The 15,804-nt window shown below is 38.6% G+C and overlaps 1 protein-coding gene across 1 annotated transcript in view; it reads left to right on the top strand.

Annotated features, from left to right (window-relative positions):
- The window catches only part of LOC139735849 (SH3 domain-containing kinase-binding protein 1-like), a 98,741-nt gene that overhangs the window by 30,262 nt on the left and 52,675 nt on the right, over nt 1-15,804 (top strand). Inside the window, exon 2 of the mRNA XM_071646595.1 lies at nt 9,452-9,609. Coding sequence (XP_071502696.1) covers nt 9,452-9,609 — 158 coding nt within the window. The remainder of the gene's footprint in view (nt 1-9,451; nt 9,610-15,804) is intronic.

Here is a 15,804-nt window from a genome sequence, read left to right as displayed (position 1 = left end):
ATGAACGCAGCCTATGTGTGAAGTGTAGTGTGAAATCATAGTATCTCATTCTTCCGGATTGAAATGCACTCGTAGACTTCCATTTAAGTTCATATCTCTGGAGAAGAGGCCTCTAACTACTTGAATATCAGTGCCTGACTCTGTGTTGGATTCTCTTAGTCACTTCAGAGTCATCGCTTCATATTCTTGAGGCTCAATTTCAGCTAATTGTCAAACTCTGCTGGCTGAGCTGTAGTGGCCATGTTCTGATGGACATTAACCCGTTGAGGACGAGTCCCGAGTAAACTCTAGATCTGTTTATAGTAGGCATCTATGGTAAATGTGTGTTGTAGCAAACTCAGCCCGTCCTCAACGGGTTAACAAACAACGCAGCACCAAAATGCTGTGAGATTAATGCTGTCACTATCAGAAAGATCTGGATGTGCAAACAAATTTTGCTCTGCTCTTAAAGTGCAAATTGGGTGGTTCATACCAATGGGACTACAGTTGAATCTCTCGTATCCGGACAAGTCGGGACCGGGGCTCATCCGGATAAGGAATTTGGCCGGATATGGGAGACTCAATGCTTTATACATGTACATATACATACACAATACTGATGTAGCCCATTGTAGTACCACATGTAGTAATGTGTATACTGCAACCTTTTCATTGTTACACTCAGTAACAGACCTCAAAATAGAGGTTCGTGTTTGCAAGAATGCAATCATTTTCTTTTATAAATTCTTGGAATGATTTACCTAAATAATTATTAAGAAATGTATCAAGTATATGTAATTCATGTGTGTTTGTGTAGGAGTTCTCAAGGAGTTGGGAATCCCCCTTTCCTCCCGTAATTATTAAAAAATAAGAAAATCACGGCGAGATTGCGTCCGTATAATAGAGAGATCTGGATAAAGGGAGGCCGGATAAGAGAGGTTCAACTGTATCTATAGGAGAGGTTGAATGTGGTGAATCCTGTCACACACAGACTTGGAAGCATTATCTGTAGTTTCATTTAAAGTCATCATTTGCAATCTTCAGTTTTCTGTGACTTTATATTCACTCAGTATCGCAGACTCGCAGATAGGTTTTGCCTGATGCGGAGAGTTTGCGAATGCATCTGTTTGTGGTGACTTCTAAAAGATAGAAGGACAAATGAGTCGCCAGACTGTTCGGTATGATCGGTCAAGAGCCAAATTTGGTTTTGCTTTCCCTGTCCTTGTGTAATCTTCTCTATCTTTATTCACGCACAAAGTTCAGAGCAACAGATTTCTACCCATAATCTATTTATCATCAGTCATCCATTCGTAAGACTGACTGTGGCAGAGAATGCCAGACAAAAACAATTGTAGTTCAATTAATGTGTTTAACTGTAAAAGTGAGGATCTATGTGTGGGGTAGGAGGTTTTACAAGTGCATTTAGTGCAACATGAAGTTAGAGTGAAAATAAAAGTGGTCTGCTAGTTATTACTTGTTAAAGGTCGTAAAGTATCAATTTAATATTACTTTGTAGTTTTGATTTCAAGTTTGATATATTATATATTATAGATTATATAACTGCTGTGGTAGTTTTCTTTCACATTCACTTGTCCTGCAGCGTGAGTAAATGTCATAATGTGGACTTGTTACCTTTTGTACGGTGTATGTGCTGCCAAAACCCCTAGCCACTGTGGCAGTGGTGAGCTGTTGATATGATTGCTCAATTGTCGTCACCATCCGCAAAATTAAAAACATTCAAAATTCATCATACCCAGCGGAGCGTGAAAAATTACTGTTGTGAAAATGTCCACTTTTGCAGTATGACGCATTCAATACTGATAATTGATTTTTAGCTCACCTGAGCCAAAGGCTCAAGTGAGCTATTGCGATCGCCCTTCGTCCGGCGTCCGTCGTGCGTCGTCCGTCGTCCGTCGTCCGTCGTCCGTCGTCCGTCGTCCGTCGTCCGTCGTCCGTCGTGCGTCGTGCGTAAACTTTTTACATTTTCATCTTCTTCTTGAAAACCCCAAGACCGATTTTCATCAAACTTGGCAGGTAGCATCCCTAGGGGGTTAGGAACTCAATTTGTTAAAATGGGCACCATGACCCACCCAGGGGGCCCCCAGGGGGGCCCAAACCCCCCAAATTTAAGGAATCTTTAAAAATCTTCTTCTCTAGAACCAGAAGTGATAGAGCTAAGTTAATACTATGAGTTAGTTCATTGATGACTGTAGTTTCAAGTTTGTTCATGGCAGAATCAGGGATGCCCCCCTTGGGACCCAGGGGAGGGGGGTGGGGAGGGGTTCTAATGGGGCCTAAATTGTACATTTTCATCTTCTTCTTGAGAACCCCATGACCCATTTTCACCAAACTTGGCAGGTAGCATCCCTAGGGGGTTAGGAACTCAATTTGTTAAAATGGGCACCATGCCCCACCCAGGGGACCCCCAGGGGACCCCCAGGGGGCCCAAATCCCCAAAATTAAGGAATCTTTAAAAATCTTCTTCTCTAGAACCAGAAGTGATGGAGCTAAGTTAATACTATGAGTTAGTACATTGATGACTGCAGTTTCAAGTTTGTTCATGGCAGAATCAGGGGTGCCCCCCTTGGGACCCAGGGGAGGGAGGTGAGGAGGGGTCCTAATGGGGCCTAAATTGTACATTTTTATCTTCTTTTTTAGAACCCCATGACCCATTTTCACCAAACTTGGCAGGTAGCATCCCTAAGGGGTTAGGATTTCAATTTGTTAAAATGGGCACCATGTCCCACCCAGGGGGCCCCCAGGGGGGCCCAAACCCCCCAAATGAAGGAATCGTTAAAAATTTTCTCTAGAATCAGAAGTTATACAGCTAAGATAATACTATGAGTGAGTACATTAATTACTGTAGTTTCGAGTTTGTTCATAGGAGATCCAGGGGTGCCCCTCTTGGGGGCAGGGGTGGGGGGGGGGGGTGGGGGTGGGGGGTTGGTTAGGAAGGTCCAAATGGGGGCCTGAATCGTACATTGTCATCTTCTTCCTGAAAACCTCATGATAGATTTTCGTCAAACTTGGCAGGTAGCATCCTTAGGGGGTCAGGATCTCAATTTATCAAAATGGGCACCATGCCCCACCCAGAGGGCCCCAGGGGGCCCCCAATCCCCCAAATTAAGGAATCTTTAAAAATTTGGGCCCTTATTGTACATTTTCATCTTCTACTTCAGAATGCCTGGTCAAATTTTGGTAGAGCTGTGAATAATTTAGATTAGTGACTGCGTGAAAGGTGAACTTGCGATACTCAGGTGAGCGCTAGACCCGCGGGTCTCTTGTTTATTACTTGTGTGGTATTGTCATGGTTTGAGTATTGTATGAATAGTTAGGTATCCCATGATTATGTTGTATCAGTAGTCAGTGTCAATGCATACTGTACAAGCTGAAATTTTCACGGTGGTTTTATTTTCGCGAATTTCGCGAATAGCCTTTGAACCGCGGAAATAGCAACGCGCTAATAACTAAAATCAGTTAGACCCTCACAACCACGAAATTAACAACACACGAAAATATCCTCCAAGTACATTGTAGCAATTCGCGAAAATATCTGTACGCGAAAATTTCAGCTCGTACAGTATAAGGTGCTCCTTGAGGTGCTGCTTTGTCCGAAACGGAGATCGAGGAAGCCACGATTGCCCAACTGCATTGCCCCATTCTAGCACGGCTGCACAGTTTGTCACCCGTGCAAGCCTGTGCAGTTTACATTGATTGTCTGAAACTCTCTACACCAGTTAAATTTCTCTTGGCTTTGTTTTGGGAACCACAGGGTTCCCCTTTAGGCGATGTCCTCAAGCAACAAGTTTTAGGTCTTAGTTCTGTGAGGCAAAGGTTTAAACTCAAATATGGGACATTATGTTGTAGTCTTTTTTTCTCTTTACATCTTGGCTTACAGGAAATTAGGTTGTGAATTTGAGACAGGATACATTTCAGCACTCAGCTGGCACTATTCTTATCCCTGTGATCAGTAAATGACTCCTGCGGATTAAATTGTATTTTGATGTGATCCTTTTTCTGCAACTCATGCCTCATCGCCTCCACTTCCTCCTAAGGAAGGAAGGTCACTCTAAAGCAGCACTATATTTTTTTTCTTACAGTTTCAACCACTAAGGAAGGTATACCTAGAATTTCTATTAAGCGCTTTTAGGATGCGTTAATCTCAAAATTTTCCGAGGCAGAATCACGATTCTAAACCTATTGGAGGCATTTACAGGTGATGAATAAAAGCAAGGTACATGTTTTCAAACACGTAAAAACAGAAACACTGATTTGAAATGCCAAAAAAGGGGCAATTTTAAATGCATTTGAGAACACAATCGTCTTTGTGCGAGTAAATGTTAAAACGCAATGCTGTTTTGAAACGTGTTTGTATCTCTGAGCTGCCCAGGTTAACTTCCAGAGCATTCCGGTTGCATAAAAAAATGTGCTTCATTTGTGTTTTCTACCCATTTTTTGTGCATGCATGAATGATAAAGCCATGTTTGGTGGTACGCAGTTAACCTCTACTTCCTGGGTCGAACAGTGCAAAGCAGCTGCACAGTGATAACAATTATATAATGCAACTGATTGACAAATTGCCCTACATCGACGTAAACAAGGGCAATTGTCAATCAGTTGCAATGAAAACGTCTCGGCGGAAGAATTTCATGAATGTGAATGATTACGGTATATAATGGTTTTATACGGCACTCCGAGAATCGTGTGTCAAACCACGTTCATATTAAAAACGCCATTCAAAAGGCGTTTTGAAACATGTTTCTCTCCCTCAAGTTAGATTTAAGTGTAGCCTAAGTGGAGTATAAGGAAATCTTGACTGAGATGCCGGAATGAATTTAAATAAAGAGAGGAACTCTAAGGCTTGTTCAAATTGACTTTAAAAAAAAAAATACAGTGAAAGCGTCAATCCAGTCAGACATAAAGAAGAGAAAGTTAAAGGAGTTTGAAATACCACATTTTCATAAACAGTGCCAGCTGTCATAATCACAAAGCAAAAATTCATAGAGATGATTATGTCATCTCCTACACTCAGTCTCTCATTAGGCGTTTTCACATCAGCCCAATAAAAATCCAAGCTCGAGATATCTTTCGCGATCGCAAATTAGCGCGCTATTTCATTTCCTATTCACATCAGCCCGAACATTATCAAATAGCGCGCTAGTTCGCATGAATTATTGTGCTATTTCGGAAATTTCCCGAGTTGGACTCGAGAAATTTTCTCGATCAATTAGCGCGCTAATTTGTATTCACATTATATCAAATAGTTCGCTATTTCGTGATCGGGTTAATTTCCCAAGTCAGAAAATAGCGCGCTATTTCAAAACATCAGGCTGATGTGAAACACCTCTTGGTGTTTATTGACAAATCTGTGTTTGATTCTGGGGACAGTCACAAATTAGAAAAGAGGAAATCATGTCCTTCACAGTAGATTTATAGATGATAGTCGTAGGGATATCGCAGTGATCGAGTAAATTGTTAGATAGACTATTTCGAGCTGCTGTCAGTTGTCAATAAGAATTATTTGTAAGGACAAACCAATAGGGGAAGTGTGGACCACAATATCAGTGCCTCACCTAATTTACATACATTGTGTGTGATTGTGACAGACATTGCTGTTTTGTGAAAGTAGAAGTTTTGACATTCCTTAACGTCTGTTTTTTCTTTGTCTGGCTGTTCTGAGACTGCACTGTTCTGTGTATATAAAGTGTTTACTCTCCTTGTCAAGGTCATCTTGAGCAATGAGAGGGGGTTTCCCCAAGTTAAAGCAAAGTGCAGAAAGCCAATCTGTTGAAAATTGTAAAGTTGTTTATTGTGTGATGACTTGCTCAACCAACCCCCCCCCCATATCGTACACTGTTGTGCCATGAAATGGGTATCTCTCCTCTGCCCTCCGCAAGAGTTATGGCAAGTCCGTACGGTGTTGTAGTTTTCTAAAAGAGTATAAAGAGCCAATTCATGGCATGCGCTGTTCCGTGATCTCGAGCGAGGTTGCGAGAGCCGTCACTTCAAGAGCAGGAAACGCTTGCAGGTGGGAGGGCAAGGATTCCGACGGCCCACCCAATTACTCCGCTTCGAAGCGGGGGTGGGGGGGTGGGGGATGGCAGAGAACTGAAAAATCAGATTAATGATTTCACCTCAACAGTGAAAGCGAGTGAGACGTTTTCAAGCAATTGAGAGAAAGTGTGTGTGTGTGTGTGTGTGTGTGTGCTCTGAGCAAGGTTATATCAGGGTTTTCTTCTTCACCCTCCCCCCCCCCCCCCAATCTTCTCCAATGTTTAATTAAACAATCTCTGATTTTCTTCGTCCCCTTCCACACAGAACATATCATGCATGACACACTGTACATGTAAATGCAAATATAGTCAGAATCACAGCCCTGGGAGATGTTTCATCAACGTTTGTCAGCGCTGACAATTTCAGCAAAATCCTTGGTTTTGATTGGCTGAGATGCTCTGGTCGCTGACTGTTACTATGGTGATTCAAGTTGTCAGCGCTGACAAACGTTGATGAAACACCCCCCTGGTATTTTAGCCTTACATAAAAAGCGAAATTCCATGTTGTAGTCAAGATGATTTAATAGAATTTAATCAAACAAAAATTACGAAAGTTTAACAAATGTAGGAACTGGAATATTCACATGTTTTTGTGTTTTTTTAACAGCAACACCAGGACAATCTTATACATTAGTTTATGTATGCAAATATAGTTAAGGATATGATGTCATTGCTACACCAGTCTTTCATTGACCTGTCCATAAACCTCCACAAAATGTTCTTGTTTGAAATGATTAATGAAAAAAGAAATTACATCCTCTTCTTTTACAATGTAGGTGCAAATTCAAAGGTAAATTCACTGTTTATGTTTTTTTGAACTCTCTTTTTGTCAAGCCACCTTTAATCACGGAGTTGACCTTTAAAACTAATTAATTGCACAGTCGTTTACTGACTTTATGTGTAAATAGGTACATAGAAACTGTTGGCTATCAGGTATAATCAATCTAGATACATGAATGGCTTTTCACATCGAAAGTGAAGCGGTGTATTACCATCACTTTCAATGTGAAGACTAGTTATGGTTTATGCAGCTGAGCGGTATACTGTGTTGTATGAAGAGATCTGTGTGTCGCACATACAATCTGTAATGTCCAGGTTGATCCAGGTCTTGGGTGTTCTCTGTGGCAGCTTGTAACAGGCCACCTTGAGCTTTAAATTCATAAAGTCCTTGGCAGCAAATGGACTGACTGTATGGACCCGTCGAAAGAGAAACTACTCATTAGAAAAAATATAACGCTGACAGTTGAATGAGGTTAAGTAGACACAATTAGCCTTGAGGGTTCAGTGGATCAAACCACTGACTCTCAGTCATAAGGTCCTTGGTTCAATTCTGCTGGCAGTAGTGGTTGTGCACATGGGCAAGGCACCTTAAAGGACAAATTCACCTTCATAGACATGTAGGTTGAGTGAATGCAGCAATATTAGAAGAGCACATCATTGAGAGTTTGAGGAAAATCGGACAATCCGTTCAAAAGTTATGAATTTTTGAAGTTTCTGCTCACTCAAGGCTGGATGAGAAGACTACTATAGCTTCTGATGTCACATGAGTACAACGATATAAAGAAAGAATAAAGAAAATTCAACATGTTTTCACTTTTCTCGCATAACAAAAGAACACTTGACTTCTCTCTTTCAGAAGGCAGGGGGAATAATATTACCCTTATGTCAGTAACAAGTCGAAGAAATGTGCACTTTATTCAAAAAGTAAAGTTTTGTGAAATTCTCTTTTTATTTTCTTTATATGGTTGTATGCATATGACATCATATACTGTAGTAGTCTTTTCATCCAGCAGTGACTACGCAGATAATTCATAATTCATAACTTTTGAACGGATTGTCCAATCTTCCCCAAACTTTCACTGATGTATTTTACTAATATTGCTGCATTCACTCAATCCACATATATGTATATGAAGGTGGACTTGTCCTTTAAGTATCCCTATTAATATAGTCGCATTCACACAGACAAAATAGCAAGATAAGGATCGCTATTGCAATGCTGATTTTTTTTCCTCCGTTCAGACGGACAGAAATAACCCGCTAATAGAGATTTGCCAATTGTGATAATGTCAACCAAACTGCGCATTTCCGAAATCTACCGGAATGGTGACCCTTGCCCTTGTGTTCGTGGGCTTTCATGTGTCTTTTGAATGATCGACATGCACATGTAGGACAAAAATCTTGAGAATTTTTGCTCCAGCATTAAACACTCGCTGTGGTGTGATTTATCACACTATTTCTCAAGTTATCGCAATAAATCCGAAATAATTGCAAGATTTCTTGGGATTTCGATCGTGATGCTGATCACACTATTTAAGTGGGATTTTTATGTCCACACAGGCCATAATTTCAAGATTTCAATCTCGGTGCAAATCTCAAGAATTGTATCCTGCTTTTAATTTGCATCAGTTTGCATCCCATTAATGCTTACCCTTTTTGGAGGGGACTTAGTAGTCCAGTAGTAGCTTGCTTGTGAGCATTGAAGTGGTATGTACATGCTTCCGTAATGACCATCTCAAGTAAAATCCAAATAGGCAACCAGAACAAAATGCTTTGTTTGTGCAAGTGTCATTTTCTTTCATAATTATGTGAAAGAAGACTTGATATAACAAGTACTATAAGTTTAAGCAAAATATTAGGACCTGGTTCTTTAGGCTCATATTTCTTACACATTTCCTTTTGAGCTATGAAAACATGAAAATCATATTTCATGTACAGTTGTAAGTACATATGTATATGTGAGGCAGGGTGTCATGCATTTGTTTTCTTATATTCAACAAAATCATTACAGCAGAATTTTTTTTAATCAAAATGTGCTGGTAAAGTAGCTAATGCCTATTAAAATGAATGTGTGTGTCTCCATGTTTTACTGTGAAATTCAAATAAAAGGTTATTGTTAATTGTAAACCTTGGACGTTGTCTTGGAGAGTAAAGTGGCATTTCAATGCTTTGTGGTGTATTCTGTCAAATCCCAGGCTAGTTCCTTCTTTTTCAATTGGCGTCCATGATGATACAGATTGAGCATACAATCTTTAAGTGTTTGTGGAGAGCAACGGCGAAATGAGAAAAGAAAATCTGTAATTCTGTCGTGTTCTGTTTCTGCCATAAACAGTAAAGGTATATTTCACATGTGACAGCGTGTCCCTACAACAATTCTAAATGCAGTGTGATTTGATACAGTCTCAAGAAGCTGAATGTGGTACCGGTATAATGTGTATGACATAAAAAACAAATAAACGAAGACTGACATATATTTCATGATGCTGGCACTGTGATTGAAGCCTTACTACACAAGGCCCTTTTGTTTTGTAGCAGAGATTATCATGATCAAATCTCCATCCTAAGTTTTTTGCTGCTATCAGGATGCAGGTTAGATAGGCGTGACCTCACTATCCCTTTTTCTTTGTTGTCGCCCGCAGTGGAGGCGGAGGTCGAGTTCGACTACGAGGCCGTAAACCTGGACGAGCTGACCCTGACGAAGGGCGATGTCATCAAGAACATCAAGATGATGGAGGGGGGCTGGTGGGAAGGCGAGGTCGGCGGCAAGCGGGGTATGTTTCCCGACAACTTTGTCAAGGTGAGTGCTGCTAATATTCGCTCACGAGTATTTGAAATAATGATCGATGATAATACACATTTGTAGTACTAGTAGTTAAAGGAGTTGTAGTAATGTATGATGATAATGATAATCAAATATTATGCACTCTTACAGGCTCTAGTTGAAATCATGGATTCTGAGGTGGCAGGAAAATAGTACAATTTCTGTCGAAGAGGAATCCGATGATTTCACTAATGGCTCAAAACAGTGCATGATATATTTGTTCAATTGCAACTGATCTATGCATAAGAGATAGTAAATTTGTTGAAATTGAAATATTTACATACTGCAGCGCTGATGCAAAGCATGCCAGAGTGCACACAATTTTCGTGGTGGTCTATTAGAGCAGAAGGCTATACCAATATGCTTGACACATGCTGTTGATAAAGACATTGAGTGATTGTGTACGTGTGTACGTGTGATAAGGTATTCATGGTCATGCGGACTATGCCATGAATATTATGTCCAGGCATACCACATTTTTTTTTCCAGCGGCTTTTATATCTTCAAATTGGCACTGTTATGCTTTGTCACATGACACTAAGTAGACCAATCACTGAACAGTACATGTATATCATTAATGAAGGATGTAATAATGCAAATTCATGCATTAATACATACAATAAGTATTCAGGAATGTATGCCCCTTCCCTGAAGGATGGCAGAGCTATTATTTTTGGATTGAGTGTCCATCCGTCCATCTATACCAAGATCATAGAAATATCACTGAAGAACTAGATGGACTGTGTATGTGACACACTGTATGGTGTACTTATAGTGGGTGCTTGAGAAGTTGGACATCCCAGTCATCTGCAGCAAGGCAATTAGGCACTCCATTCCTTAGTACTTTCTTTAAATGCATCAAAATATTGATTACAGTACCTAGGGATGTCATATATTAGAGTAAAAGCATTTGATGTTGTAGTCGTCAACGTGAAAATGTGAAACTTCCGCAAACGTATAAAGTTGCAATGTGTGGTGATAGGTTGGTTTAGTATGATAGCAAACAGTGGAGCATCTAGCTCAGCACAGAGGAATACACACAGTGTCATTAAATCAACCACAATGCCTCATTTTAAAACCAATGTCAATTTCATATCTTTTTAATTTCTATTTCATATCCTCTGGTAGTTCACCTTTGCTTTTTATACTAGTAAGATGATATTCATGCTTTGACAAGTTTGAAAAAGAGTGTTTTCACAACTTTGTTTTCTCAAATGTATCAACATTGACATAAGGAAACTACATGTAGTTCTTACTTTCATAATCAAGTATAGATATTATTCATAAGACATTAGTGATATTGGATATGATGTGCGTGTATATATAAATAACAGCTAAAGGTTTTTACTCAGATTACGAAGATATTAGTTCACAACAGTACTAATATATACAGGAAACTCTGTGAAAGATGATGTTTTAACGAATTTTCGCCCATTGGGCTTTGCATTGACATGACAAAGCCCTATGGGCTAAAATTAGTTAAAAGAACGTCTTTCACAGAGTTTCCTTTTTCTACTACTGTTGTGAACTATGTGCTTATGTGTATGTCTAGATATAAACACAAACAAATGTATCCACTCTTTACTTATAATATATTTTTTTTCATGATCTTTTAATGCTATGCAGAAATTAAATCAAGAGCGAAGACGGATTTTGTGTAGTACACAGATTTGGCGATAAATTTCCGTAATGAAATTCTGCCTTTAGAATGCCTTTTGGTCCTGCAGTGCTGCAAATTCTTTGCAAACAAATGCACTGTCAGAATCTACTGTATGTGCATCCCACAATGTACAAATACTTTTAACAAAGCAGAGTGCCAGCAACCTTCAGGTTCCTTGATGGAGGGCCACTGCATATCAATATTATCACAATTCAGGGTGCCAATATAATGATAATAACTTTTCTTTCGTGTTTTCTATTATTTTGATAAATTTATAAATACATGCCACGATGAGTGGAGAAATGCACAAATGGCAAGATTGTCTGGTAAACTGTACACTGGAAAAGGCTGCAGAACAACACAAGACACTAATTAGACTTTTACTGTATTTATAACAGTATGACCAAGGGGAGTTGCATTGTACTCTGACATTGTGAAATGTAATACTGTAAATCAGTTCGGAGTTCAAAACCATGCAGCCCCCAATACAGAGTGTGCATGGATGAAAGCAATTTAGCATGTCATTGTTTCGATACCGGCTATTAGCCTGCGTTGTCTCAGTCAATTTTGTCTACTCTGTTTTTCATACATTCTCTCTCTCTCTCTCCCTTTCTCTCTCTCTCTCTCGCTCTCTCTCTCTTTTCCCCTCTCTATCTCTGTAGCTTGCCAACTAGACCTTAATAGAGCCATAATACCATTTTATGACCACATTCATCGATGCGAATGACCCCAGCAATTTAGATTTAATTACTATGCATTGGGAAACGGGGTAGGATTTATATATTTTGCCAGTATGAACTTTAGTCACATGGGAAAGGGAAAGACCCTATGTACATTGATCAGAAGATATTTGTGAAACATGTGTACCACAACATCCTTTACCCTATATATACTGTAAGAGTTGCTGAATAATGATCTCAGGAATTTTAAGGTATTTTTTAAATTCAACAGACTCCCCAAGGTTTTCTATTGATACTTAAAACATTGTCCCTCTTTTTTGTCCAACAACTTGCAAAAGAAACATGAAAAACAGCCACCGGATAAGCACAGTGTGGATAAAACTAGCCTTGAGCTTTTAGATGTTATGAACATTCAAGACCATTGTTCAAATCAGAATGAGAATTTAGTATTAAAATGCATTCATAAAAATCAGAAGCTTGGACTCAAATTTTGAACATTCCTAGATTTTGAAATTTGCCCATGAAATAGTTATGGGCAATTCCATGGGAATGTGGACACGGCACTAAAATTTCAAGTTTATCATATTGCAAAAGAATTACTCATTATGTATTACCCATATATTGAAGTTAAAGAAACTCAAAGAATTATATCAATCGGTCAAATATTTCCCGAGAAACAGCTACAAATGTTGAAGACAATTTCTCAGTCATCCAAATTGCTAAAATGCATGCTTAACTTAATATACATTTTTTTAATAGAAAAATTCTGCTAGCACTTCAATTAATTTATTTAAAAGAAGCAAATTGGTTCTACTTCAGTCTCCCATGAGGAAATTTTTATGCCACTTTCAAAAAATTTTAATCACCACATGAAAGTTCAGCCCTTGAGCCATGTAACGCGAGTTACCGAAACAAGAAATATTTTTCATTCTGAAGGAAGCAGTGGAGGTAATTTGTTGGGAATCATAATTTTCTAAATTCATCACACCCTGATACTGCACACAGGATGCTGACTTGAACAAACACTGTTATCACATTTAAAAATGTCAATGAAAAGTGTAACGCGAGTTACCATGTAACGCGAGTTACCGGCATGTAACGCGAGTTACCGACTATAAACACAAGTTTCCCCCAACAGAAGCAAATTTTAACACTTAATTGAGCTAGATTGTTGTGAAAACTATCAAATGCAGTGTTATAAACAATATGCTGGTGGACTAAAACAAAGGAGGGCAGCCTGATAAACTGTGATTGTATAATACTAGCATCAACGCCACTGATCACATGCCACATTGAAGAGTCTAGCCAGGTTTTCACTGCACGTGTACATGTACATCCAGCAGTGAATGAGAACATAAAATTGATCTTCTGAATTTCCTGCATCAGTGATACAGAATTTTTATTACAAAATGCTATAAAGCAGCATGTGTTGGTTCTAATCCTTATTCGGAGGTCTACTGAAGATGACGCCTGTCCGGAGATCAGGAGGTCTTAGGTTCGAATCCTGCTCGAGTATGTATGCCCATGATTTTTTATCATGGCTACTACTAAAACATTGATCAATTTAGTGCTTGTTTATGTTGATGTAGGGCAATTTGTCAATCAGTTGCAAAGAAAACATCTCAACGGAATAATTTCATGAATTTGAATGATTACGCAGTACCCGCTGCATGCTATAAGGATTAGAACCAACACTTGCTGTTGGGCAAAAGCTCGGTGGTCTAGTGGAGATGATGTCAGTCCGGTGATCAGGAGGTCGTAGGTCGAATCCTGCTCCTGCCCATGGATGCTTTTTTATCATGGCTACTATTAAAACACTGATCAATTCAGTGCTTATTTAGAGTCAATGTAGGGTAGAGCCAGTTCCTAATTACACTGTAGCTCATGTACACATTGGTACAAATGACATCTCTTTTCTCTCAGTTGGTTTAGCACTTCACTCAATTCAAAGCGACATAATACATGTTTGTAAGTGCTCGTTGTAACAACTAAGGAATTCATGTTCAAAAAAAAAAAAAGAATGAAATTGCATTTAGATCAGGGGATCCAATACTCCCATCAGTTTATAATTTAGCAGGCATCCATTTCATTGTTTTGTATTGAATGCAGTAACAGCTTATTTCCTTTTATATTGCGTGCGAAATACCATTCTTGCTGTCAGGTGGATGTGCTGGTAAGCATCATTTAGATAAGGATTGCATGAATAGTCATCGCATCACAGATGCTTATCTCAGTGAATTTACAAATCAAAATGCCTGTTGGTACAAATGACCTTTTTCTGCTCATGCACAAAGTGGAATTACGAACTGGTCTATTTGTCAATCAGTTGTAAAGAAATGTACTAGTTTTCACTCCTCACAAAGATAAGAATTTGAATTTTTGAAAGATTGTAAGCTTTTTTGTAAACTTGTAGATAGGGTTTAATACTTTTATGTTTTGTTTTAAAAAGACTTTCAACATTTTTCATCTTTACAATCTGAAAATTACAATGCACTTATACACCTAAATCATCTGGGTATATATTCAAACGTATTCAAGGTCTCTATGAGGAGTGAAGCTTTTATTAGTCTTAAACGCATTCTTCTATTGGTTTTATTAGTAAAATATTTGTTTAACATTTATTAATTTTACTATCTACAACAATAAGCTTCCCTCAAAATATTCAACACAAGATTCAGTGCCATCAGAACAGCTGTATGTCATCAATTTGTGTCACCCTGTGTTAGTGGACATAATGTAACGCGAGTTACCGTAACGCGAGTTACCGACATAAAAGCTCCCTACATTTTACCAGGTCATTGTTACTCAACTTTGATAGTGTTAAGTTAGGAGTCATAACCCACTATCAATTCAAGGTAGGAAAACTTTTATCAAGATTGGCTAGTATGAGGACACTTTCCAAAAAGAGGTCTTTATAGAACTGACCATGTCCTTTTTGTGTAACGCGAGTTACCATAATTCAATGATTCAAGAATCCCAACATGTTTGTCCTTTTTTTTTCTTTTTTGATTCATTTAGTTGGTGTATGTCTACTTAACCCATGATGCAAAAAGTAACTTGTAGATCCTACAAATTACAAAGTTATTGGCACATTATCCCATAAATGTACCCATTATTTGTAACGCGAGTTACCATGGAATTGCCCTTATGGTATCCGACCGATCATTTAAAAAAAAAAATGATTTTCAGCCACATCACATTGCGTTACCATGTTTCTTTTTGTTTTTCTTTTAATTCTGTGACTTTTATATGCATAAACTATGTGCATAATATGGTGATAAGTCACATTTATACAGTATCTCTACATTAGTGCTACAATTTGTATAACATGCGATATTGAAAGACAATACTTTTCTTTTGTATTCATTGTTCCCAGGGAGAAATCAAGTTGTGTATTACTGTAAATTGCAGGAGAATTAGAGGCAATTAGTAGGCAACATTGTGCATTATTGGTAGTCAATGTCAGCGATTTCAAGTGGTACAAGTACAGTAGTACTTGGCATCTGCATCTGCATCGTTTTAATCACTTTTCATTCAAAAGCATACAAGTACTGCATCAACTGAAATTGTAGGTGTCAAGATTGTAAAGGAGTAAAAGCTTGACCCGTCAATTAGTTGGTGTCAGAAGTATGTACAGTTGATTGATTGCTTTGTACACTCCCAGTAGTCACTTGAAGTGGTACTTGGCAGAGTTTAATGACAGTTATATTTAGTCTTCAGCCAAACTTGCAGATGTTGTACAATGTAGTTTCACTTGGGATATATATGACTCTATATCTGATGGCAAATCTTGAAATCTGTGATTACACATCACTTTTTTTTTCTTTTTTT

This window comes from Diadema antillarum, unplaced genomic scaffold, assembly GCF_040938485.1.
Source record: "Diadema antillarum isolate AM-2024a unplaced genomic scaffold, OU_Dant_1.0 seq00000604_RagTag, whole genome shotgun sequence".
NCBI lineage: Eukaryota > Metazoa > Echinodermata > Echinoidea > Diadematoida > Diadematidae > Diadema > Diadema antillarum.
Note: the sequence above shows the minus strand (reverse complement) of the source record. Positions and strands in the feature narration are given on the sequence as shown.